The 23601-nt window shown below is 45.4% G+C and overlaps 1 protein-coding gene across 3 annotated transcripts; it reads right to left on the bottom strand.

The window, feature by feature from the left end:
• Nucleotides 1–6357: 6357 nt before the first annotated feature.
• LRIF1 (ligand dependent nuclear receptor interacting factor 1) lies at nt 6358–18048 on the bottom strand. Of its 3 annotated transcripts, XM_050985246.1 has the most exons (5): nt 17932–18045; nt 14326–14396; nt 10686–12210; nt 9067–9342; nt 6358–7850 (listed from the first exon to the last, which is right to left on the bottom strand). In XM_050985246.1, exons 3-5 carry the CDS (start codon nt 12195–12197, stop codon nt 7383–7385), a joined length of 2256 nt encoding a protein of 751 aa, XP_050841203.1. In that variant the 5' UTR covers nt 12198–12210; nt 14326–14396; nt 17932–18045; the 3' UTR covers nt 6358–7382. The 3 variants fall into 3 exon arrangements, with proteins under 3 accessions (XP_050841203.1, XP_050841201.1, XP_050841202.1); XM_050985244.1 differs by lacking the exon at nt 14326–14396 and having other exon boundaries at nt 17981–18048; XM_050985245.1 differs by lacking the exon at nt 14326–14396 and having other exon boundaries at nt 17932–18032.
• Between the last annotated feature and the right edge of the window lie 5553 nt (nt 18049–23601).

The raw sequence follows: 23601 nt of genomic DNA, 5'->3' as shown, positions 1-23601 counted from the left end.
TGCAGTCCCAGCAAGAGAGTCATGACCCAGGGTCTAGGTTGGGTCCCACCTCCCACGGAATCATCATGGTTGAAAAAGACCTTCAAGATCATCCATCCAAGTCCATCCCATACTGCCATTGTAGCCCCCTAACACCTAAATCACATCAGCCAGTGAGATCCAGACACCCTTTAAACAACTCCAGGGATAGTGCCTCCACCAGCTCCCTGGGCAGTCCCTTCCAAAGCCTGACCAGCCGAGCACTGAACGGACTTACAGGATTCATTAATACACCTGAATTGCTCTGACCAGCCCCCTGGGATGTCCTCACACACTCACGGCCCTCATGGGGAGCTCATGGGGCTCCACATAAGCCCAAGCTTGAGCATCCAGCCTTGGCCTGGGCTGTTGTGGGTGGCCCTGGTTCAGCTCTACCCAGGGATTCATTCTGTGGACAGTCCTCAGATCTTGATTAATAGAATCCCAAGATGGTTTGGGTGGGAAGGGACATTAAAGATCATCTCGTTCCACCACTGTGTCATGGGCAGGGCACCTTCCTCTATTCTGGGTTGCTCCAAGGCCTGTCCAACCTGGCCTTGGACACCTTCATGCATGGGGCAGCCACAGCTTCTCTGGGCAGCCTGGGTCAGGGCCTCCCCACCTCCACAGGGAACAATTCCTTCCCAATATCCCATCTAACCCTGCCCTCTGGCAGTGGGAAGCCATTCCCCCTTGTCCAGTCCCTCCATGCCTTGTCCCAAGTCCCTCTCCAGCTCTCCTGGAGCCCTTTAGTCTAGGAAGGGGTTCTAAGGTCTCCCTGGAACCTTCTCTTCCCCTGGAGCATCTCTCTCCAGATGAACTTTCCCAGCCTGGCTCCAGAGCAGAGGGACTCCAGCCCTCTGAGCATCTCCATGGCCTCCGCCGAACTTGCTCCAGCAGCTCCACATCCTTCTGCTGCTGTTGGGTTCCAGGGCTGGAGGCAGCTCTGCAGGTGGGGTCTCACCTGAGTGGGGCAGAGGGGCAGAACCCCCCTCCCCTTCTGCCCACACTGGGGGATCAGCCCAGGGCTTGGGGGGTTTCTGGGCTGAGGCATATTCAGGTCTCACCCACCAACACCCCCAAGTCATTCTCCCAGGGCTGCTCCATCTGCTCACCCCCAGCCTGGATCCATCCCAGGGTCACCCTGACCCAACTGCAGCACCTGGAATTTGGCCTTATTAAACCTCTTCAGTTTCCCATGGACCACTTCTGACCTTGTCCAGGTCCCCCTCAATGACTCTCTCCCTCAGGAGTGTCCCTACCCCCTCAGGTCAGTGTCAACTACAAACCTGCTCAGGGTGCCCTAGATCCCTTCATTTGTCATTAATGAAGATATTACATAATGCTGGTCCCAGTACAGACCCCTGAGGGACACTACAGATCCCAGTACAGATTCATGAGGGACACCACTGTCATTAATGTCCACTGGGACTCTGAGCCATTGACCAAAACCGCCTGAATGTGACCATCCAACCAGCTCCTTATCCACCTGGCAGTCCACCCATTAAATCCATCTCTCCAATTTAGAGGATACTAGGGGAGAACCACATCAAATGATTACAGAAGTCTAGATACATGACATCTGTCAGCTTTCCCTCGTCACTGATGGAGTCACTCCTGTTGTCTTTCTCATCCACCAACACGCCCAGGTCCTTCTGTTCAGGGCTGCTCCATTTATCCCCCAGCCTGGAGTGGTGCTGTGGGTCACCCCAACCCAGGGGCAGGATCTCCTCCTTGGCCTTGTTGAACTTCATGAGGTTCACATGATCCTACCTCTCCAACCCATCAAGCTCCCTCTGGATGCCCCATTCCTTTCCTCCAGTGTGTGACTCCACCAAACATCTCACTGTCAGCACCATGCTGAGGATGCCTCAATCCCACTTGTCCATGTCACTGACAAAGACAGCACTGGTCCCAACACGGACCCTTGGGGCAGCACTTGTCACTGGTCTCCACTCAGACATACTTTTCTACAGGTGCAGACCACAACGCTTTGAGTGCCACCATCTAGCCAATTCCTTATCCAGTGAGTGTTCCACCCATCAGATCCATGTCTCTCCAGTTTTGAGACAAGGCTGTCCTGCAGGACAGTGTCAAATGCTTTGCATACTCCAGGTAGATATGTCAGTTGCCCTGCCCTCACCTATCAGCACTGTCACTCTGTCATACAAGGCCACCAAATTTGTCAGGCACAATTTGTCTTCAGAGAAGCCATGCTGATTGTCACCAATCACCTTTTATTTTCCATGTGCCTTAGCACAGTTTCCAGATGCATCTTCTCTATGATCTTGCCGGACACAAGTGTGACTGATTGGCCTGTAGCATACTGCATCTGCTTTCTCTTTTGAAAAACAGGGTCAAATTTTCCATTTTCCAGTCAGTGGGAACTTCACTGATCTGACACAACTTCTCAAATGTGATGGAGAGTGGCTTAGGAACTTCCTCTGCCAGTTCCCCTAGGATCCATAGATGCATCTCATCAGGTCTCACAGACCTGTGCACCTTCATATTCCTTAAATACTCCTTTACTGGAGTATTTAAGATACTCCAGTAGAAGATACTTTATCTTCTCAAGCCCAGAAAAAGGAACAGACCTGGTGAAGAGTATGGAGCATAAGTCCTCTTAGGAATGGATGAGAGAGCTGGGGGGCTCAGCCTGGAGAAAAGGAGGCTCAGGGGGGACCTTCTGGCTCTGCACAGCTCCCTGACAGGAGGGGTCAGCCAGGGGAGGTCAGGCTCTGCTCCCAGGGAACAGGGACAGGACAAGGGGAAACAGCTTCAAGTTGTACAGGAAAGTCTCAGGTTGGACATCAGGAGGAATTTCTTCCTGGAAGGGGTGATCAGGCATTGAAGGGTCTTCCCAGGGAGATGATGCAGTTGCTTTACCTGGAGGTGTCCAAGGAATGCCTGAACATGGCACTCAGTGCTCTGGGCTGAGTGGCAAGGTAGATGTTGGTCACAGGTTAGACTCAATGATACAACTTTGACTTGATGACCTTGGAGGGCTTTTCCAACCTTAAAGGTTTTGGAATTCTGTGGTTCTTCTAGTGTGGACGGTTCTTCCTTCTCTCAGTCCCTGCTTTTGCCCCTGCATCTCTGGCGGTGTTACTGGGTCACTTCCCAGGGAAGACTGGGGCACAAACACTGAGAACCTCAGACTTCTCCATGTCCTGGGAAAGCAGATGTCCCATTTCCTTCTGGAGAGGGCCCACATTTTCCCCAGTCTTCCTTTTATCACCAATGTACCTATAGAAGCTTTTCTGTTGCCCTTGATGTCCCTGGCCAGACTTTACCAGGGCTTCAGGTTTCCTAACCTGATCCCTGGCTACTCAGACAATCCCTCTGTATTCCTCCTAGGCTGCCTCTCTTTGCTTCCACACTCTTTGAGTTTGTCCAGGAGCTCCTTGATCACCCTCACAGACCTCTTGGAGTTTTTGTCCAAATTCCTCGTGCTTGGGATGCGTCTCCTGAGCTTGGACGAGATCCTTAAATATGAACAAGTTCTCCAGGGCCCCTCTTCCCTCCAAGGCTTTATCCCATGAGACTCAACAAAGGGGGATCCCTGAAAGAGGCATCCTGAGTCCCAGGGCTCACTGTGCCCTCCTTGTTGCCCTGAAGATCCTGAATCCACCATTCCATGTTCACTCAGTCCAGGCTGCCCTTAAGCTTCTCATTCCCTACCAGGTCGTCCTTGTTTGTGAGCACAAGGTCCAGCCCAGCTCCTCTCTTTGCTAACCCTCTCTCACTTGGAGTTTGTCCTCAACATTCCAGAACATCCTGGATAAATAATGCTCTGCTGTGTTGTGAATGTGGTACTGCTATTGTCTGTCCAGAGCTTCATATGATGGGTGCTCCTGGTACAGCCCCCTAAAAGCCACACCCAGTTGGCTTCCTGGGCTGCACCTGGCAATGCCCAGATCTGGATCAGTGCTGGGCTTAGCTACCTCAGGTTTATGGTCGGATTTGATGATCTTGAGGGCCTTCTCCAATCTAAATGATCCAATGATTCTATGTCTAGGACAGACCCCTGTGAAGGTTTCTGCCTCACAAAGAAATTCTGGGGCTGTGATGGGTCTCCAGACAGGCACAGGGACAGTTCTGGCCAGGGACTCCAAGGCGCCAGGTTTGGCTGATGTTGGCAACTGGCCCAGCACCATCTTCACTTCCTGATCTGTTCTGTCCAGCACTCACTGCCACCTCTGCTCTTCGGACTCTGAAATTCCTAAACAGTCTTCCACTGATTCTTGCCAGGAATTTGCTTGAAGTTGTAATTATATCCTAAATCCATGGATTTCATATGTACTTAGCACAGCAATCCCGGTGTGTAACACTTTCCTGCCAGGCTGGGCTGCACTCAGGGATGGCCACCAGTCACCTTCACTCCTGGGGTGACAGCCAGCATTTCCAGAACTCTTGTACTTGTCACAGACTCTTCATAAATCGCCAGAGCTCATGGCAGCAAAATCCAATCCATGCTGCAGATCGTGAGTCTAGATGAGGAGCAGCTCCAACAGCCTCAAGGTCCTGGACTGTCAGAAGCGCCTTTGCTCCTCTTGGCACAACTTTCCCCCACTGGCACATCAAGAGGCTTCTCTTGGCTCTCAGTGATCCCTGCAACCTTGCACTGGTGCTGTTCCAAGGAAGAACTCTCTCTTCCATACTTGGTTTCTGAACTGCAGCAGGTGTTCTCCATCACTATACTGGACATAGCCCATTCACCTTCATCCATCAAATCCTGGTCACATTTCTTCAAAATTTTAGTGAGGATTCTTCTCCAAACTTTGAGTACTTTATTGTCTCTACAAAAAACTCAAGCAAGTGGACTACTTTGTTAGGGTAAAAGAGGTTCTGGGAGAAAGATGGTGCATTGTAGAATGTCAATGCTGGAATCCTCAAGTGAAATGAGAGGATAAGAGAACTTGGCTTCATTAATTTTTTTTTTTTTTTTTTTTTTAGATCATTGGAAAATAAAGGAAAGATATTTGTTAGAGAACAGTGGGCAAAGCCTGTTGGAAGAGTATCTACCAGGTGACTGTAGCACCAGACACACAATACAAGGCTGTCTCCATCTCCTTCCCAAGTCCCATTTCATCCTTTCAGATGGGATGGAGTCGATGTCCTTCACAGTAGCTCCACGTCATGCCATGTCTGGGATTTTGAGGAGACTGCTGATCATACACCCGTGTTTTGAGGAGAGCTCCCATGACATCCAGATTTTTTCCTTCTCTTGTTGTGCACCCCCTAGCAGGCTTGGGATGGACAGAAATTTGGGGATGGACAAGAAACTGGGAAGAGACTCAGCCTGGACAGTCTTCCCAGACTGATCAAAGGGATATTCCATACCACAGGAGGCCATGCTTAGCAAATAAAAGCTTTATGAAAGCAGGAGGATGGAAAGACATTTCTGGTCACAACATTTTTCTTCCAAGTGAATATTGTGCACACGGAGACCCCGGAAATGGCTTATCTTTTGCCTGCTGACAGGACGTGGTGACTGAATTCCTGATTTTACTTTTTGTGCAAGCGGCTTTTGCTTGAACTGTTAAACTCCTTTATCTCCACCCACAATTCCATTCTTCCATTTTCCCACATCTCACAGAAAGGGAGTGAGTGGACAGGTGGGTGTCTGGGGTTGGCCAAAGTCAATTCTGTCCAAAACACCCATTCCATACACAGTGAGCCCATAGATACCACACTACTAGATACCATCCTGACTTGCTTGTTCCACCACACTTCCCTCCTATCAAGTAATCTCAATCACTGCAGAGTTTATTTCCATTATTCACCTTCCCTCCTCACCCAACACTGTGCCCTGTGGCCCGTCACCTTGGTCTAGCTTGAGCTCTCCCCATTCTTGGAAGTGTCACAGGCCAGGCTGGACTGGGCTTGGAGCAACCTGGGATAGTGGAACGTGTTCCTGCCCATGGCAGGGGGTAGAATGAGATGAGCTTTAAGAATCCTTACACACCAAACCCTTCTCTGATTCTGTGATTCTTCAGAGCAGGAACTTCAGTTTTCTTCCCTTGTAAAAACCTCTCCTGCCTCTCCAATCCATTGGAATTTTTCCCACTGTGAAAACTTAAATAAATAAGGAATACGCGACTAAGGTCTCCAAGAAACATCCATCCTCCACCAAAACCCTAAAGATAAACTGGGCATCAAGGGATAATAAATGAAAACCCTGCAGATGAGAATTTGATTAAAATTAAACAAAATAAGAATAAAAACAAAAGTAAGGACAGTAAAAAAATAGCCTTCCATGAACACAAATTTGCAGCAGAGCTCTGACAGGATTGGTGGTTTAACATAAACAGACAGTAACAAAGCAATTACAAACTCTACTGGCAAAAAAAGTTATTATTTGGTGATAGGGAAACTGAGAAACTGCAGAAGGAACCTGCAATGATCAAAGACGTGGACAATACAGGACAAGGAAAGGTGCCCCTACACATACAACAGAGCACGGCAGGGAAAGACACATAAAGTTCTCCGAAAATTAGGATGTAAAGACAGTCTGAGGACACATCCCCTCCTATAAGGCAAACTAAGGTACCACAACTGAAGTAGGCAAGAGACATGTTCAAACAACAACAAATTAAAAGACACTCATTGAGGATTGTTAAAGATACCACCCAGGGATAAAGAAGTCTTTTAGCTTCAAGAAATTATTATTAACAGAATTCTGCTTAAAAAAAAATACATCCCACTCTTCCCAAACAACCCCACAACCAAATTTCCACATTGCACAGCAGGCCATGGCCTTATAAAGGCTCACAATAATGACAGAGAGAACCATAAATTCAAACAAATGTCACGGGGCTCCTCCTGCCTCTGTCTTCAATCTGCAAGAGGTTTTGTATAAATATCTGCACTGTTACTGTTTAAAGTCTAATTCCCAGATAATTTAAAAAGCATTTTTTAACCACTGACTGTTGACCTCTTCTGAAAATTAACAGTTCTCAGGAGTTATCAAAGTTCTCATGCACATAAGAAAAACAAAAAAAAAAAATCTACAACTAGAGTTTTCAATTTGCATTGGGGTTCTAAGAGCCAGGCCATGGAATTCGAAAGGGGAAAGTTTATTTGCTGAGGCTAATAAAGAACCCCCTCAATTCAAAATATGGGGAATATGCTGGTAAAAATGCCCTTTGTCTGTGCTCTTGGATCATGTCCTAGAAGTAGAATTTGATGGTCAACTCTCTTATTTCTGGCATTAAACAAAAACCTGCAGTTCTCTAAATACACACATACTTAAAATTCATCTAGTTCTTCCATCTACCAGAAATATTCATTTAAGCAGAGAATTTCCTCTTGAAGTCACTGAAGAGGTGATGCACAAGGTTGGGATCCCCAGGGCAGGGGTCTCAGCTCTGCTGCATTTCCCGGCGCATTTCCTCCAGCGCTGCATTCTGCTGCCGCAGGACCTGCTTCAGTCGCTTGATTTTTTCATCCCGTATCGTCTCATCCAGGTCTGGGGGAGCCATAGGGAAAGCATCATCTCGGAAAGAACCTTCCAGAATGGAAGTATTCTCTTCAGAAGTCACTAAAACTGAAATCCCTGGGTGGGTAGTGTCACTGTACCGGGGGAATGTGTCCTGCTCCAAGTCCCTCTCTTGGGACACTTCGACGAAGCCAGTGGGAACACTTGGCTGTGCTGAGGCTGGTGCAGGTGAAACACTCCTGTTACATGCACTGGAACTTGAGCTGGTGTTTTCTAAACTGGGACTTGCGGCTGATTTGATTGAAGTTCTCCTCCTCTTGCCACTGTCCGACAAAGGTGAGGATTTTATTTTCCTTTTCCTAATCAAATCCTCTTCCAGATCCACAATTATCTGCAGTTAGAAACAGACAAAATGCACTTCTGTTAAAGTTGGTATCAGTTACATTATAACACCAAGTTCTCTAAGCACAAATTACAAGTTATTTGTTGCAAGCTTTCTAAAATTACTCCCTGGAAGAAGTTTCTTTCAGCAAAGGAACAAACATATTTTTGCGTTTGATGTTTTTCTAGCAAAGATTCCCACTTAACAATTCCAGACACTGAATTCCTTCCTTAGTCAATGTTGCATGTCTGCCTTTCCTGGCCAAATCCATCATCACCTGCGGCTGTTTAAATTAACAGCACTGCAAGACAAAAACTTTCTAATTTGATGGCAAAATTCAGTGTAGAAGAATTCTTCATGTCTACATTTCCAAAACCTCAATCTGAAGAGTAATGTCCGTTATCAGACTAAATTCCTCACAAATGTTTTATTATTTGAATCATGGAATCACATGAGTTGGAACAGACCTTAAATCCCATTCCATTCTGCCCCTTGCCATGGGCAAGGACACCTTCCATGAGAACAGGCCGCTTCAAGCTCCATCCACCCTGGTCTTGCACACTTCTAAAGGATGGGTTAATGCTAATGTTAAGAGCAGCCATGGATCTGCTCAATTATTAGCACAAAATTAGTAAACCTGAGAAAGTCTTTGATTGAGTTGAGTAGAATCACACAGAAGCAAATGCAGCCGAACAGAAATACTTAGATGGATAAAATCCTTTCTATCCATTAACATGGAAGTTCTCCCATCCAGAAGTACCCAAACAATGACAAAGTTTGTAATAACATTTGTAATTCTAAAGATTGGACAGATCCACAAGTAAATTTCTTTTAATTTCAAGTAACCCATTCCTCTGCCTGTACCCACTGCACTGCTTGACAAACATAACCATCTGCAGAGGCTTAAATATAAATCAGGATCCCGAGGTCAGGTCCCTATTCTAACAAGGACCATCACCATAGTAGTAGAGACAGTCTTCACAAAAGCATTTGTTGTTCAATTTTCCTCCAGCAGAAACCAAAACTGAGAATAAAAATTCCTAGAAGGTGCTTGAGTCAGACAGAAATCTCAAACAAGTTCTAGGAACAATTCTCATAAAGATCCCAACAACTCCTGACTCTCCTGGTGAATCCAGAGGTGGGAGGCTCCAAACACCCCCAGCTCTCTACTGACTAAACATACACTGTTTTCTGAGTGTGTTTAGCACTGAAAAATCCCAGGTACCTTTTCTTTAACACATTCCTGATGATGACTCATTACTTCCACATCCAATGAGGATGAACTGCAAGACTCATTATTCCTTTCCAAGCTGTCACTGGAACAAACCCTTTCTTCTGGAGTCTCACAGAAGGCCCTTAATGGTACTCTCGTAAGGTAAACTCTCTCTTCCTTAAAGAGACCAAATTTTTTCCTTAATTCCAAGTATTGTCTCCAGTGTGGGTGCTCTTGGTGTTTGATTTGAATAACCTTTCCCGGTGAATCCATCTTTACACATTGCATCTGAAATACAGAAACAGTGAGAGAGCCATCAGTCACTCTCTCACTACATATATCTCTAAATAGATAACATATATTAATATACAAAAAGTAAATACTAGAAAGACAGGTGAACATTTATTTTGTCTGCCATTCTCCAAGAGCTACATTTAACAGGAAACATTTGACACAGATAAACTGATTTTGATAAATTATATGCAAATTGTTATAGGTCTAACACTCATTATTTAACACCTTAAGTACATTGTGGAACATCCTGAAAATGTCCAGGCCAACCAGAAACTACAGAAATAAAAGAAGCAACAAGAGAATCACTTGTTCTACCTTTTCAAAGTACCAAAGAAAGAGGAGGGAAGAGCAAGTAGTGTCTTTACTCTGCAATCCAGGGCTTTGCAAATTTAGGGACAAGAATACCAAATTTGCTGAGCTATTTCCCTCCAAGGATAAAGCAAATGCTGAGACTCAGCATCACACAGCACTGAAGAAAATAAATGTTATTTCAACCATTTTTCAGTTGACAAACAATCAAAAAGCTAGGTATTAAGTCTGTTGCAACAATTAAATGTCTACAATTTGCAAAAATACACTCAGCTGACATTTCTGTTCTTCCTGGACAACACAAAAGAATTTCGGATTTTTTTTTTTCTTTGGAGACAAATTCATTCTGGCCTCTGGAGCTACTAAAAACACAATCCTGTGTGGGGAGTTTGAGGAATGAATGCTTACAACCTTTAACATATTTTCAACATTATGACCTTAAAAGAATATGTCAATTCAGTTGTTAAGGATCTCAAGAGCTCCTTCTGCCTGGCGTGGACCCAGGAGCGAAGGAGGTGGATCCTCCGCACCAGGGAAGGGGAGGAAGGAAACACAGCTCCTGCCCATGGCTGTAAGAGCCAGCGGAGCCTGGAGCTGACAGTGCCACACCAGAGCTGTCTCTGGAGGACAAACTCTGCTCTTCCAACTTATTTTCCTCTTGTGAAGCCACAAACTTGTCCTTCTCTACCCTACACCACCCCTAAAGCATAAGGTTAGGCTGTAAGCATGTGGCATCAACATCTAAGAGCTCAAACCATGAACAGCCTCAATGGAGTTCAGTTATTGCTGACCATTTATCTTGGGAGGAAACCAAAAACCATCTTCCCTCTGCACATTTTTTTCTATGCATTTCTCACTTGCACAATGCAAAATTATTGGGAAAAAGGCTATTTATTGACTAGGACCAACCTTAGAGCAGCATTTCCAGGATACCAGGTTACAAAAATGTGTGAACTCATCAAGAGTTATTTTATCCACCTAAAACCAGGACCACAGAACCACTGAGCACCATGTTTATGATTTATTACCTTTGGCCAGTCTTCACTGACAGCACATTCCTGCTTAGCCTGAGGCAACACAGCCCCTGCTGCTCTTGGGGAATGACTCATGTCTTTGCCATTTTGCCAAACACTCTCCTGCATCCCTACTGCTGGAACTGGGATCACTTCACTGCAAGAAACACTCTCGGTGAAGGGCAAACTATGTCTCTGGACTACTGTGGGATCCTGCTGATTAGCACTTGGTGTCAGCAGAGCTTCAGGTGTGGATTTTAAGTCATTTCTTAAGTTAATTGGTGATGAATTTTTGGAAACTGTACATGCTTTTGGGTCTTTCTGAGACATCACCACTCCTTTGCTTTTTGACAACACCAGATTCACCACTTTACTGGTTATTTTATTGACTTCAGTAGAATCAATTTGCTTGGATGTCTCCTTTTTAAGTAAAGCATCAGAAGAGGGAGATGTCTGTTTGTCAGCCTGTGCTGACAGAACATCAGAGCCTCTTTTGGTCAATAAATAGACTTTCCCATTGTACATGACCAGAGCATTATCTTTTAAACGTGTGATTTTGGTTTGGCTTCCACCAGGACCATTAGAACAGAGTGGCAAAATATTTGCATGGTTAACTTCTACGTTATTCGTATCTGACAAAGTTTTTAGGATCTTGGAAGCCACATTACTTGAAGACTTTACAGGGATACGACAAGCTGCTGAGAGCGGGGCAGTCTCTTGCACAATCCATTTCATGGGTGTTTGCTGGCACTGTGGCCCCTCGGATGTGACTGGCTCAGGAGAAGAACCAGATCCGTTTTGGGCAGCTGTCACTATCAGTGTCTTTGAAACTTCCGTGGCATATTTGGGGCAAAAACTCTGCAAGTGCTTGGGCAGGACTTGTGAGGTTTTCACTGTATTTACGGGTGACACGTAAATCACTGTTGGCGCTTTTGTACTGTCAGCCCCTCCAGACACATTAGTGGCTGCAGCTGCCAGGATTTTTTGCTGTATTGCAGGTGGCAAAAGAGACGCTGGGACAGATTTCACTTCTGCATCAGCTGGAATCTGGAGGTGGTGTCCGGAGGGCAGCACTGGAGACTTGACAGTCACTGGGAGGGGTTTGGTGTTCACCACCATGTAGGTTGTGCTGCTCTGGTGAGAGGAGCTCGTGATGGCCACGTTCTGCAAGGACACTCCATCCATGGGCACACAGCTGCTCTGGGCATTGGCAGCTGCACTTGGAATCAAGCTTTCCTTCTCAGAACCTGCCCTAGCACTTTCCTGCTTGTCTAATTTCCTTGTAAGAATAATCTTTCCAGGATTAGGAGGCTGAAAAATCGGTATCTTAACAGATGAAGGTGCAGCAGTATTGCCAATCTGTGTCTTAAAAGTAAGATGGACTGGGCTAGAAACATTTGCATTAGAATTATTTGGCATGGCTGAAGACTGAACTATTGGCACAAAGCTTCCAGAAGTTTTAGAAATGGGAAGCAATTTCAGAAGGTTTTTTCCATCTGGTCCCGTTGTCTGAATGACTCGGTACATACAGCCTGCAATGCTTAACAAAGAAAAGGGAAAAGAGAGAAAAATGAAAGGCAGTGTAAGTGAATAAGCATAGGTACTTTAATTCATGAGCATCAGTGAACTCTACACCCAGGGCTGAAGCAGACTAACTCCTGGAAAATGACTGAACTAATCTTCAAGAGCTTCCTATTGACCTACATGGGTTTCCATTTCAGACCACCTCAGACTGTCTGAAAACAGTGTCCAACTTCAACACCCCAGAGTAACAAGAAATGGCATCTTTTTCAGATTAAAAATTAGTTAAAAGACCCCAGGAAACACCTCACATTACCTCTGCTTCCCCTCACAGGGCCTTTAATTTTGAAAATGAAACCACTACCTCCCGATTTCCCAGAGAAGCCATATTCTTCCTTTTCCCACCTCCCTGTTAGTCCTTATATCTTTCCTGAGTCCTACGAACTATGAATTTCGGGAACACTTCAGGAAAATACAGGCAGAGTAGTTGCATGGCAAGGTGGAAGCAGAAATTACTTCAGACACAACAAAGGAATTTGGAAGCAGAATGTGTTTATCTTGTGAAACAGGTGGCTCCTGTCTCTCCATTGCACCATTCCTGAGGCAGATACAGACCACAGAGGTGGTTCGTCCTCAAAGATATGGAAAACCCTCAAATATTACTGGGTTATAAACATTTTTGAGAACAGAAGTCTAAGTCTGGGAAGGAAAAGGCCTCAAAACCAAGGAAGAACACATGGAAACACTAAGGACATCTCAAAGAGAAAACAAAGATTTCTTGCAGGTGAAGTTAAGAACTCACCAAGAGACCAACAGATCTTGTCAAAACACAAGTTAGTTGTGACTGTTCCAAACGCTAAGATTTTCTGAGTCCATTGCAAGACAAAGAACCTTTTCCACTCTGGTGGAGTTTGCTCAAAGCAAGCTCTTCTGCAAAGAGCTCCTGGACTCTGAGCAGAACAATCTACTGCCCAAAGCACTGCAGAGACGTGTGGGAAAACAGTTTACGTGTGGGTAAACAGAGCTGCCCTCACTGGAATGAAGAGACCAAATCACTGGAAGTTGTTTCCTGACAGCAGATCCATGATGATTAACAGGCAGAGCTGCTAACTCCACCTGGAGACACCAAGAACACTAGCTCCATCCCATCGACCTCCTACGTCACTAAATGCTTGGGAAGATGAACATGGGAATGTTCCCAGTCCCATCCCAATGACATCAGAGCTGTGTTCCGTCTTCTGTCAGGTAGTTTTGAAACCAGCATTTTTTCTTTATTTTTGGGCTTCTAACTCAGCTTGGAGCAGTGTCTGGGAGAGCTCAGTCCTGCCTCCCACCACTGTGTCTGCTCAGGAGTCAACCAACCTTTGCCTTTTTGCCTTTTCCCATCAAGTGAGAAGTCAAAGAAATGCTCTTCACTCCCAAAGCTGGGCAGTTACTGCTGTGGGAATGTTCCCCTGGGGACTGACACAAACACCCCACTACTAACTGCCCAACACACAAAGGCATCAGGGACACAGAGCTTTCCTTGCTGTGACCTTGGAATTAACTCCCATACCTAGTATTTTGGTACAATGCCTCATTTCTGGTCACAGTGTGTGAAAATTTGAGATTTGTACGTAAGGTAATAGTGTAGTGGGCAGGAAATTCTGCAGTACTTTTGTTTTTAAGGTACTGAAAATTAAAATATGGGCAATATATCACACAGTTCCTAATGGAAGCTGTCATTGAACGGCTTAGGAGCAAAATGGCATTGGATGCTTTGGAATCAGAAATGAGAGATGAGATGGACTAGCACTGACAGGCAAGAATCTGATAGCAGTTTTGCTTAAACAAAGAGGTAGTAGAAATATTCTACACACATAATATGTGTGTTTGAACATAATTAAAGCAGAGAAACAAGACTTTTGGAGAACTTTAAACCTTCTAGCACTACTGACAATGCAAATGAAGAACAGCAGCAGCTCCTGGACAACACTTTGTTCTGTGCTTTGAATCTCTCAACACTTCTTTCATATCTTCATGATCTACAGCCACAACTGTACTTCTGCATATAAGAAGTAAAGGCAAATTCAGAAGGATTTTTTCAGCAAGTCACACAAAGGTGGAAGTGCTGAGCAGAGAAACAGGCACTTACCTGCACCCCCAACTAACTAGGGCTGCAAACTGGCACCAAGAAGAAACCTCCAAAGAGGCTTGTTCCTCCACCTGTTAAAGCAAGAGGACACTTCTACCTTTTGGGCAAGAGGAGGGAGAGCAGACCAGAGGGAGAGGAAGCAAGAAAAACAGGGAGAGATGAGCTGATGATATATTTGCATCAATATGTTCCTCTACCAGCTTCCAGCGCTCACCGCTCATTCCACCTGGAATCGCCATTCACCTCCAGCTCAACAGACTTAAAAACTGCTTTTGACTTGCTACAAACAGGAACTTTAAAAGTAGTTTGAGGGAAAAAGCACCAGTAAAAAAAATTTCATTTGCCTGAATTTCAGATCATTCTACTTTTAATGATTACAGAAGGCAACTGTAGCTTTTTATCTCCACGAAGAAGAGCAAGATGCCCCAAAATCATAATTGTCAGGGAAATAGCATTCTTTAACTTGGAAACAAATATCAGGTATTTACATGTCTGAAGAATGACAAAAAGCTAAAGGATAGGCAAGAAAGAATGAAACATCCAACAAGATACCGAGAAGTGGAATTCACGCATATTTACTCCAACGACAGAGGAAAGAATCATGGCAAAGCTTTTTAGCTCTCTCAAGTTGAAAAGGCTTCATTGCAATAATTTCGCATCATAAAGCTTTTCCCAGGTGATACAAAGAAACAACCACGAGGAAGTTTCATGTTACCAGAATAAAACAAAGCACTGTCCCCATACATTTTTGAGTGATGAAGAGAAGAGTTAGAAATTGTTTTGCTTCAGTCTTCAAGGTTACTGCTTCCTTGAATTAATGAATCTTTAAGAATGTCTTAAGCAGAATGAAAAAAACTCCCTCAATATTCTCTTTTTAGGCTGTCAGATTAATCTGTATCATGTCAGGCTGTCCACGAGGACTTCTCCCATAGTTATTGAAGTAGAGTTTTTTTTCTCCTCTTCATCTTCCTTCACTTCCAAGCCCATAAGAATAAACCTCCTCAAGTCTCATATACAAACACTCTGAAATAACTGTGTTGTTATGATGCTTTAGAAAGGCCTAAGGCAGATCCATCAACAAACCTTGAGGGAAATAAGCTCATGGAAGACCAAAAAAATGGTGGATTGGAAGAAATCTTATTTAACATCACCAGAGAAATTATCAAGTTCAATAAAAACAATCAAATAAAATTCTGTGGCATTCACAGAGGGATCTGTCAACCAGATCACTTTTTTTTAACCCAAAAAAGAGATTTCTTTTGGTGAACAGTCTGTGTGTGGCAACACTGACACCTCCCTATGGATGTGGCATTAAGGAAGGCAGGAAATCAGAGAGAACAGAAAGAAACTGGGAGATCTATTTCTTTACTTATTTCAAAACAGAAAAATAAAAAGAATAATCTATATTTCTTTCAGTTCACCAGAATTCCTGTTTTCATGACCAGACACACCAGTTTTATGGTCCAAACTTCTCTCTCTGTTCATTACCCTCAGTAAGCAGCACAAAACACAAAATACTGAGTATTCAAACATTCACCTTCTGTCCTTTACACTTCCATTAATAAAAACACCCACGGAATATTTTCAAGAAACAGGAATATTTATTTCTGCCAGATAAATTCATTCACCAAATCCAGTACAAACACCAGCACATGATTTCCACAGAAATTCTGACAGTGCCATTAAAAAATGCATCAGCAGAGACCAAAGCCTAGCTCAATTTTTCTGCAAAGTTGTCAGAAGGGACAATGAGCTACTTTTCCATCTGCCTTTCCTCCAAGCTGTTCCTTTAGGCACAACTTTCATCCACAAATGTGAATAAATAACCAGGGCTACTCCAGAGAACCAAAAGAATTTATTTTAATGGGTTCAGTTGGATCCCGGAAGTGGCAAACTAACTATTTATTGTCAATTGGAAATGTGCACCCAGGGACAAAGTAAAATTACTTGATTGTAGTTGATACATATTTATTTTTTACAGCTTCATTCATTTCATGGATTACTTGAAAATTGTAACAAAATAGTAATAATAAGGATAATAATAAATACATAGTAACATATAATTTAGATAATATAGAATAACCATCATAATTATCATTATCATCATCTAAAGGAAATCAAGAAATTGACGTTGAATTTGGAGGAATCCTGACCATAATTTCAGTCCAAGCTATCTCATGATCTGAGGTTTTATCCTAAACCAGAAGTTTTCAATAATGGCAGAAAAAACACTTTCTGTTTGACAGTAATTCTTTCTGGGAACTCTTTTCATCCACTGTGTAATATTCCCTGGAGTAGAGACAATTGTGGATGTGCAAACTGCCAGGAAACAGCCCCTGAACTCTACTATCAACCACAGCTCTCCTGATCCATGACCAAATCCTCCTCTGCCACAAAAGCTCTGATAGAATCTGTGACCATCACAAACACCCAACATGGATCCCACAGGATTCAGAAACCACCCACAACTCATCCCTGAGCACATAAAACACCCTGAGAACCCCTGAGAGAAAAGGGGAGGCTTCAGAGCCAAAGCACAGCTGAGCCACTGGGCTGGCCAAGCTTCCCAGCAGGAATGGAGGCACAGAGAGCTGGGCAGCCCGAGACTCCCTGGGCACAATTCCAGCCAGGACAGCCCAGCACAGCCACCTCTTCGTGCATTGATGGTAATGAGGGATCAGTGAAACTGACCCAGAGAGTCCAGGGAAGAGAAGGGGCTGAAGCACCAGGAGGCGCTGAGTGAGCTGGGAAAGGGGCTCAGCCTGGAGAAAAGGAGGCTCGGGGGGCCCTTCTGGCTCTGCACAACTCCCTGACAGGAGGGGACAGCCAGGTGATGTTGGGCTGTGTTCCCTGGGAGCAGGGACAGGAGGAGAGGGAACAGCCTCAAGTTGTGCCAGGGGAGGTTCAGGTTGGATATTGGAGAAAATTTCTTCAAAGAAAGGGTGGCCAAGTATCAGAAAAGGCTTCTCAAGGCAGAAGTGGAATCAGCATCCGTGGAAGTGTTTAAAAAAATGAGCGGATGAGGCACTTGGGGACACGGGTTTGTGGTGAATGCGGCAGTGCTGGGGGAATGGTTGGACTCATTGATCTTTAAGAGCTTTTCCAGCGGAAATAATTCCGTTAATGAGAAAGGTTCGATTCCTCTTCCTTCCACTCCCACTCTCCCTTTCCGGGCTACTTATAGCACACACCACCCTCACCGCGATGTGGCAGCAGTGACAACAAATACCAAGAGCCCCCGAGAGCAAAACACAACCAAAACACAACCAAAACACAACCAAAACTCAACCAAAACTCAACTGGCGTCAAGCCGGAGACGGCACAGCACGCGGGAGGAGCTGGAACTGCTCCCGGGCCGCTCCGCTCCGCCTGGAACGGGAAGGGGAAAATGAAAGGAGAAGGGAAGGGAAGAGGGAAAGACAAGGAAAGGACGAGATAGAACGGGATAAGAAAGAGACAGGAAAAGAAGGGATAATAAAGGAATGGAGGGGAAAGGATTGAACAGGACGACGCCCTCCCCGCCTCCCGCCGGGGCCGCCGCCGCCGCCGCCGCCCTCCCGTTTCCGCCCACGGGTCCCGGCGGGGCGGGGAGCGGCGGGACCGTACCTGGCGGGGCGTCCCTGCAAGGCGGAGCCCCGGGCCCGCCCGTACTCACAACTGCGGCCGCCGCCCAGGGCTCCGCGACATGGCGGGGCGGGGCCGCCGCGGCTCCGCATGCGCGTCACTTCCGCCCGCCTCGCCCCTCCCACCGCCGCTTCCGGGACGCCACTTCCGGGAAGTGGCACCGCCCGGCGGCCGCGAGCGGCACCGCGGGGGTGGAGCTTCCGGTGCGGGCGGAAACGGGTGGGGCGGGGCCGGGCAGGGGCGGGAGCCACGGGCTGGCCACGGCGCGGCGCCACTGAGCGGGCCGGGCGTTCACAGGGCAATTTGCATATGCAAATGTATGCTATAGTAATGCAATAGCAGGTGTCTGTCAGAGAGAGTGAGGTGAATACATGCACACGTGGGAAGCATTGCGTGCTGTCAGTGAGCTTTATATGTAATACATGTTATGTAATATATAATGTGAATAACATGAATCATAGATCAACTAATATTATCATGATAAAATTGTATAGTTATAATTAATCATGGTAAAATAATAAATTGAAATGAAAGTAATAAATAATGACATTTATAATCAAATAGAATAAAAATTTATCATTATTATCCTCTTACATTTTATATAATCTGTACTATAGATTACATGAAGTAAATATATTATTTATGTTATGTTATGTTATGTTATGTTATGTTATGTTATGTTATGTTATGTTATGTATGTTGTTATATATGTTCTAATATGATATTATATTATATTATATTATATTATATTATATTATCTTATATTATATTATATTATATTATATTATATTATCTTCTATTATCTTCATATTATCTTCTATTCTATTTATCTATTCTTATATTATATTTATTATATTCTTATATTAATATAGTGGTGGAATTTATCAGGTTGACAAGGTGAGGACTGGTCACAGGTTAGACTTGATCCTGGAGGGCTTTTCCAGCCTCAGCAATTCCATGACTTGCAGTGTCAGACTCTATTCCATGGAAGGGAAGAGTTTCAAAATCACCTGGTAAAATTTTGCTTTCCCCAGCCATAAATTGCCCAAGTGACACAAAATGCTGGGGACACATTTGCCTGCTCTCAGAGCAGCTTTGGCAGCTGTGTCCCTCCATCAGTGCCGCCAGGCTCATTCTCCTTCCTTGGCAGGGATGAGCCCATGTGGTTTAGATGGTAAACCAGGACCATGTCAGCCCACATCCCAGACCTCCAGCTGCTTCCCCCGCCCTGAGCCAACACACTGACAGTCACCAGTGGGGCCAGACACGGTGTGCCATGTCACGTTATCCATGAACATAGCCTAGGATGGATGGGCCTGGAGCACCCTGGGATAGTGGAAGGCATCCCTGCCCATGGCAGGGGGTGGGACAGGATGAGCTTTAAAGTCCTTCCCAAGCCAAACCAGTCTGGGGTTCTGGGATTCTGAGATGTTACAAAACTGCTTGAGAGATTCTTGTCACTGATTTTCATGTTGCTCCTTGGGAACAGACTGAAAGACCCTTTCATATTCTGTCCTCTCTCTTGCTCCATGACCAGGATCACAGAATCCCAGAATCACTTAGGTTGAAAAAGATTCCCAAGACCACCAAGTCCAACCCGTGACCAGTCACCAGCTGGACAAGACCACTGAGTGCCACAGGCAGTCACTCCTTGAAAATGTCCAAGGACAATGACTCTATCACCAATAGAGCCCCCATTTCCTTCCTCCACCCCAAGCAAGAGAATGAGTCAAAACTCTCTGGATTTGTGAATGTCCAGATTGTGGTAACAACAGGGTGTTGGGGTAATAAAGGAGAAGGTGGGTGTGTCCTGAAGAAACCACATCCATCCCATGAAGTACCCACCCTGGAGAAGGAGAAAGGCAAGGAACAATGAGCAGTAGAGGGGAGTTTTTATACACTGACCACATCGCCCATTCCCCATCCCCACTGCACTGCCCAGGCTAGAGTGAAAGGGAAGAGTTGGGGATGTGAAGTGAGCCTGGGAAAAAAGTTGTTTAAATCTTGTCTTGGTTTCTCAACATCCAAACATATTTTAATTTGCAATAAATTAAATTATTTTTTCCAACGTCAAGTGTTTGCCCATGACAATTATTGGTGTCATGTGGAGATTATAGGACTTTGGAAGAAAATAATCCCCCTGTGTCCCAACTGATCCTCAGAGGGGCTGGGAACAGCTGGGTTAAATTTCCAGTCATGACCAATTGGGCACCACAAGTCTGGTCTTGTTCAGTAAGGACTTTCATAATCATAGATCCACAAACAGTAGGAATTATTGAAACAACAGAAATACAGGTTTTGAATTGCCATTGATAAATGCACAAGCACCAACAGAATGATGATGTGATGATGATGATGATGAACAACAACCATACTAATAATGATGTGGTAATGTGGGTAATAATAATTGTATGCAAAATGTTCCCAAGAAGGCATGACCTGCTGGGAGGGGTGAGAGCAGAGTCACCCACTGAGTCTCTCTAAGGTCTTCCTCCTCCCCAGGGTAATTTATACCCAACCCAATCATCCTCCTCCTATTTTATGTACAGCATGATCCAGGCAAAGAGTTGCGTTATAAAATCATCCACAGAATCCTGGAATCATTCACGTTGGAAAAGACCCGCGAGATCATTGACTCGAACGTGTGAATGGTCTCCACCTTATCAGCCAGATCAGAGCACTGAGTGCCATGTCCAGGTATTCCTCAGACACCTCCAGGGATGGAGACTCCAAACTCCCCTGGGCAGCCCCTTTTAATGCCTGACCACCCTTTCCATGTAGAAATTCCTCCTCATGTCCAACTTGAACCTCCACTAGCACATCTTGAGGCTCAAGACTCAGAAGTTTAGACCATCTTCGGATCTTTGTGGTTCCTGATACACCTAAAAATTTATAATCTTTAGAATTACTATTCCTTTATAAACTAAGACTGAGTTTGGAACCTGTCAGGAAACCAGTGGTGGGCAGAGAGAGGTGTCATGGGAACACTTGAGAACAATGTGACACCAGACAAAGGCACCATGACCAGACACAGTCTGTCCATGTCACTGCTCTGAGATGACCCTGCACTGATCCAACCCTTGGGCTGCATCAAGAGATTATCTGGAGAAACACCCCACCATTTTAGCCAGGGAGGGAGCCTTTACAAGCCCCTGTGGCCACTTCTTAGCCAGCAACTTGTCAATGGGATTTACTTATGCCCAAACTCATGTTTGCAAATCTCTTTCCATTTTTCTACAACACCTGTTATCCTAGTCACAACCCAGAATCACTGAATCATGGAATCATATTGGCTGGAGAAGCCCTCTAAGATCATTAAGACCAATTGTTAACCCAGCACTGCCAAAGCCGCCACTAAACCAAATCCCCTGAACACCTCCAGGGATGGTGATTCTACCTGTGCCCTGGGCAGCCTGAGCCAGAGCCTGACCATCCTTTCCATGAAGAAATATTTCCCAATAACCAAACTAAACCTGCCCAGCACAGATGGAGGCTGTTCCCTTTTGTCCTGTCTGTGTTCCCAGGGAGCAGAGCCTGACCCCACCTGGCTGTCCTGTCCTGTCAGGGAGTTGGGCAGAGCCAGAAGGTCCCCCCTGAGCCTCCTTTTTCATCAGGACCCCTGAGAAGATCAGGCAGAGGCATGATTTGTCTAAGATATTGTGACTGTCACAACAGGAAAGGTGCGATCAGAGCAGGTCCCATGGAGCTGAGCCAACTCTCAGAGACTTGTGCTCAGCTCCCCCTCTCGAAGAGGACTCAAAGGGCTGGCTGTGCATTTGGGAATAAAACAGAACAAAAAATCTAATTTACATAAGAGGCTGCACTGGGGATAACTATGAAGGGAAGTGGATTGGCTCTCTTTTTCCTCTCTTTCACTTTGTTTCACAAGCTCAGCTCCAGGAACAAGGTGGGATCTAAGGACTAGTGAGACTCTGCTCTTGTTCTCATCCTCCCTCTTTTCTGACTTTATTTTACAGAATCACAGAATGTCCTGTGTTGGAAAGGACCCACAAGAAGAGTCCAACTCATGGCCCTACACAGACACCCCAAAAATCCCACCCTGGGCATCCCTGGCAGCACTGTCCCAATGCTCCTGGAGCTCTGACAGCCTCAGAGCTGTGCCCATTCCCTGGGGAGCCTGGGCAATGCCCGGCACCCCCTGGGGGAAGAACCTCCCCCTGATATGCAATCTAAATCTCTGCATACACTCCAGGGTCCAGCCATTCCCTCTGGTCCTGTCCCTAGTCAGGAACAGAAGAGATCAGTGTTTGCTTCATCCCTTCACATGGAAATTTTAACTGTGATTAGTCTCTTGTCAGTCTCCTCCAGCTGAACAGCAGTTGCCCTCAGCTGCTCCTCATATGTCTTCCCCTCAAGGCTGTTTACCATCTTTGTTTCCCTCCTTCGGATGCTCTCCAACAGTTTAATGTCTTTTTTATCTTGTGGTGGCCAAAATTGCCCCCAGCACTCAAGGTGAGGACAGAGCAGAGCAGGACAATCCCCTCCGTGCCCAGCCAACAATGCTGGGCCTGATGCCCCCCAGGATAGGGATGTCCCTCTTGGCTGCCAGGGCACTGCTGGCTCAGACCAAACTGGCCACTGACCAGGACCCCTGGGTCCCTTTCCAGGCGCTGCTTTCCAGCCTCTCATTCCCCATTCTCTCTGTACATCCAGGTTTGCCCCGTCCCAGGTGCAGAATCCAGCACTTTCCCTTGTTTAACTTCATATATTTGGTGATTGCCCACTTCTAATTTGTTGAGGTCTCTCTGCAGGGCCTCCCTGCCTTTGAGGAAGTCCACATCTCCTTCCCAGATTTGTATTGTCTGTGAACTTGCTCAGTATCCTTTCCAGGCCTGTTGCCAACATATTTTATGAAAAATCCTTTACTTGGGATTTTTCCTTTCCTGGGAGCTGAGAAGCCTCAGAACAAACTAAACAATTCTTATCTGCTGCTGTGGAATGCCACGGGAAAATCTGTGATTGGCCCCGTCAGACTGTTTCCAATTAAGAGCCTATCACAATTCACCTGTTCGGCCTGTCTCGGGCTGAGAAGACTTCAGTTTACACATTCCTATTCTATTCTTAGCTTAGCCTTGGAGTGAAATCTTTCTCTTTATTCTTTTAGTATAGTTTCTATATCTTATATATCATATCATAATAAATCAAAGCCTTCTGATGCATGGAGTCAACGTTGTCATCTCTTCCCTCATCCTGGAACCCCAAGAAAACCGCTGTAATACAGGCCTCCATCCGTCATTTATGAAGGTGTTGAAGACTATAGAGCTGAGGGTAGAGACCTGTAGAACCCCAATAGTAACAGGTCCTCAGTCTGATGTCACCTTAGTTATTGTTACCCTTTGTGCCTGACCCATGAGCCAGTTGCTCACCCATTCCATGATGGGTGAGCAACTGGCTCATGGGTCAGGCACAGTTGCTCACCCATTCCATGATGGTTTTGTCCAGCTGTGGGCTAGACATTTTGTCCAGAAGTATCCTGGGAGAGACAGTGTTGAAAGCTTTATTGAAATCCAAAAATATTCCGTCAGCTGGCTTTCCTGAGTCAGCCAGGTGGGTCACGTTGTCATGAAAGGAAATAATTTGATAAGCAGGACCTTCTTTTCATGAAGCCATTCTGGCTGTGACCAATGACTG

The sequence above is a fragment of the Serinus canaria genome, chromosome 26 (genome assembly GCF_022539315.1).
Source record: "Serinus canaria isolate serCan28SL12 chromosome 26, serCan2020, whole genome shotgun sequence".
Lineage (NCBI taxonomy): Eukaryota > Metazoa > Chordata > Aves > Passeriformes > Fringillidae > Serinus > Serinus canaria.
The sequence above is the reverse complement of the archived record's forward strand: the minus strand, read 5'-3'. Positions and strand labels throughout refer to the sequence as shown.

Bases quoted from the DNA above. Each gene is read 5' to 3' on its own strand.
- LRIF1 (XM_050985244.1), bottom strand. From the start codon at position 18,012: ATGTCGCGGAGCCCTGGGCGGCGGCCGCAGTT. The intron at 12,211-17,980 runs GTGAGTACGGGC...TTCTTTGTTAAG, and splicing joins CCTGGGCGGCGGCCGCAGTT to CATTGCAGGCTGTATGTACC. The intron at 7,851-9,066 runs GTACCTGGGATT...TTCTAACTGCAG, and splicing joins AGGAATGTGTTAAAGAAAAG to ATAATTGTGGATCTGGAAGA.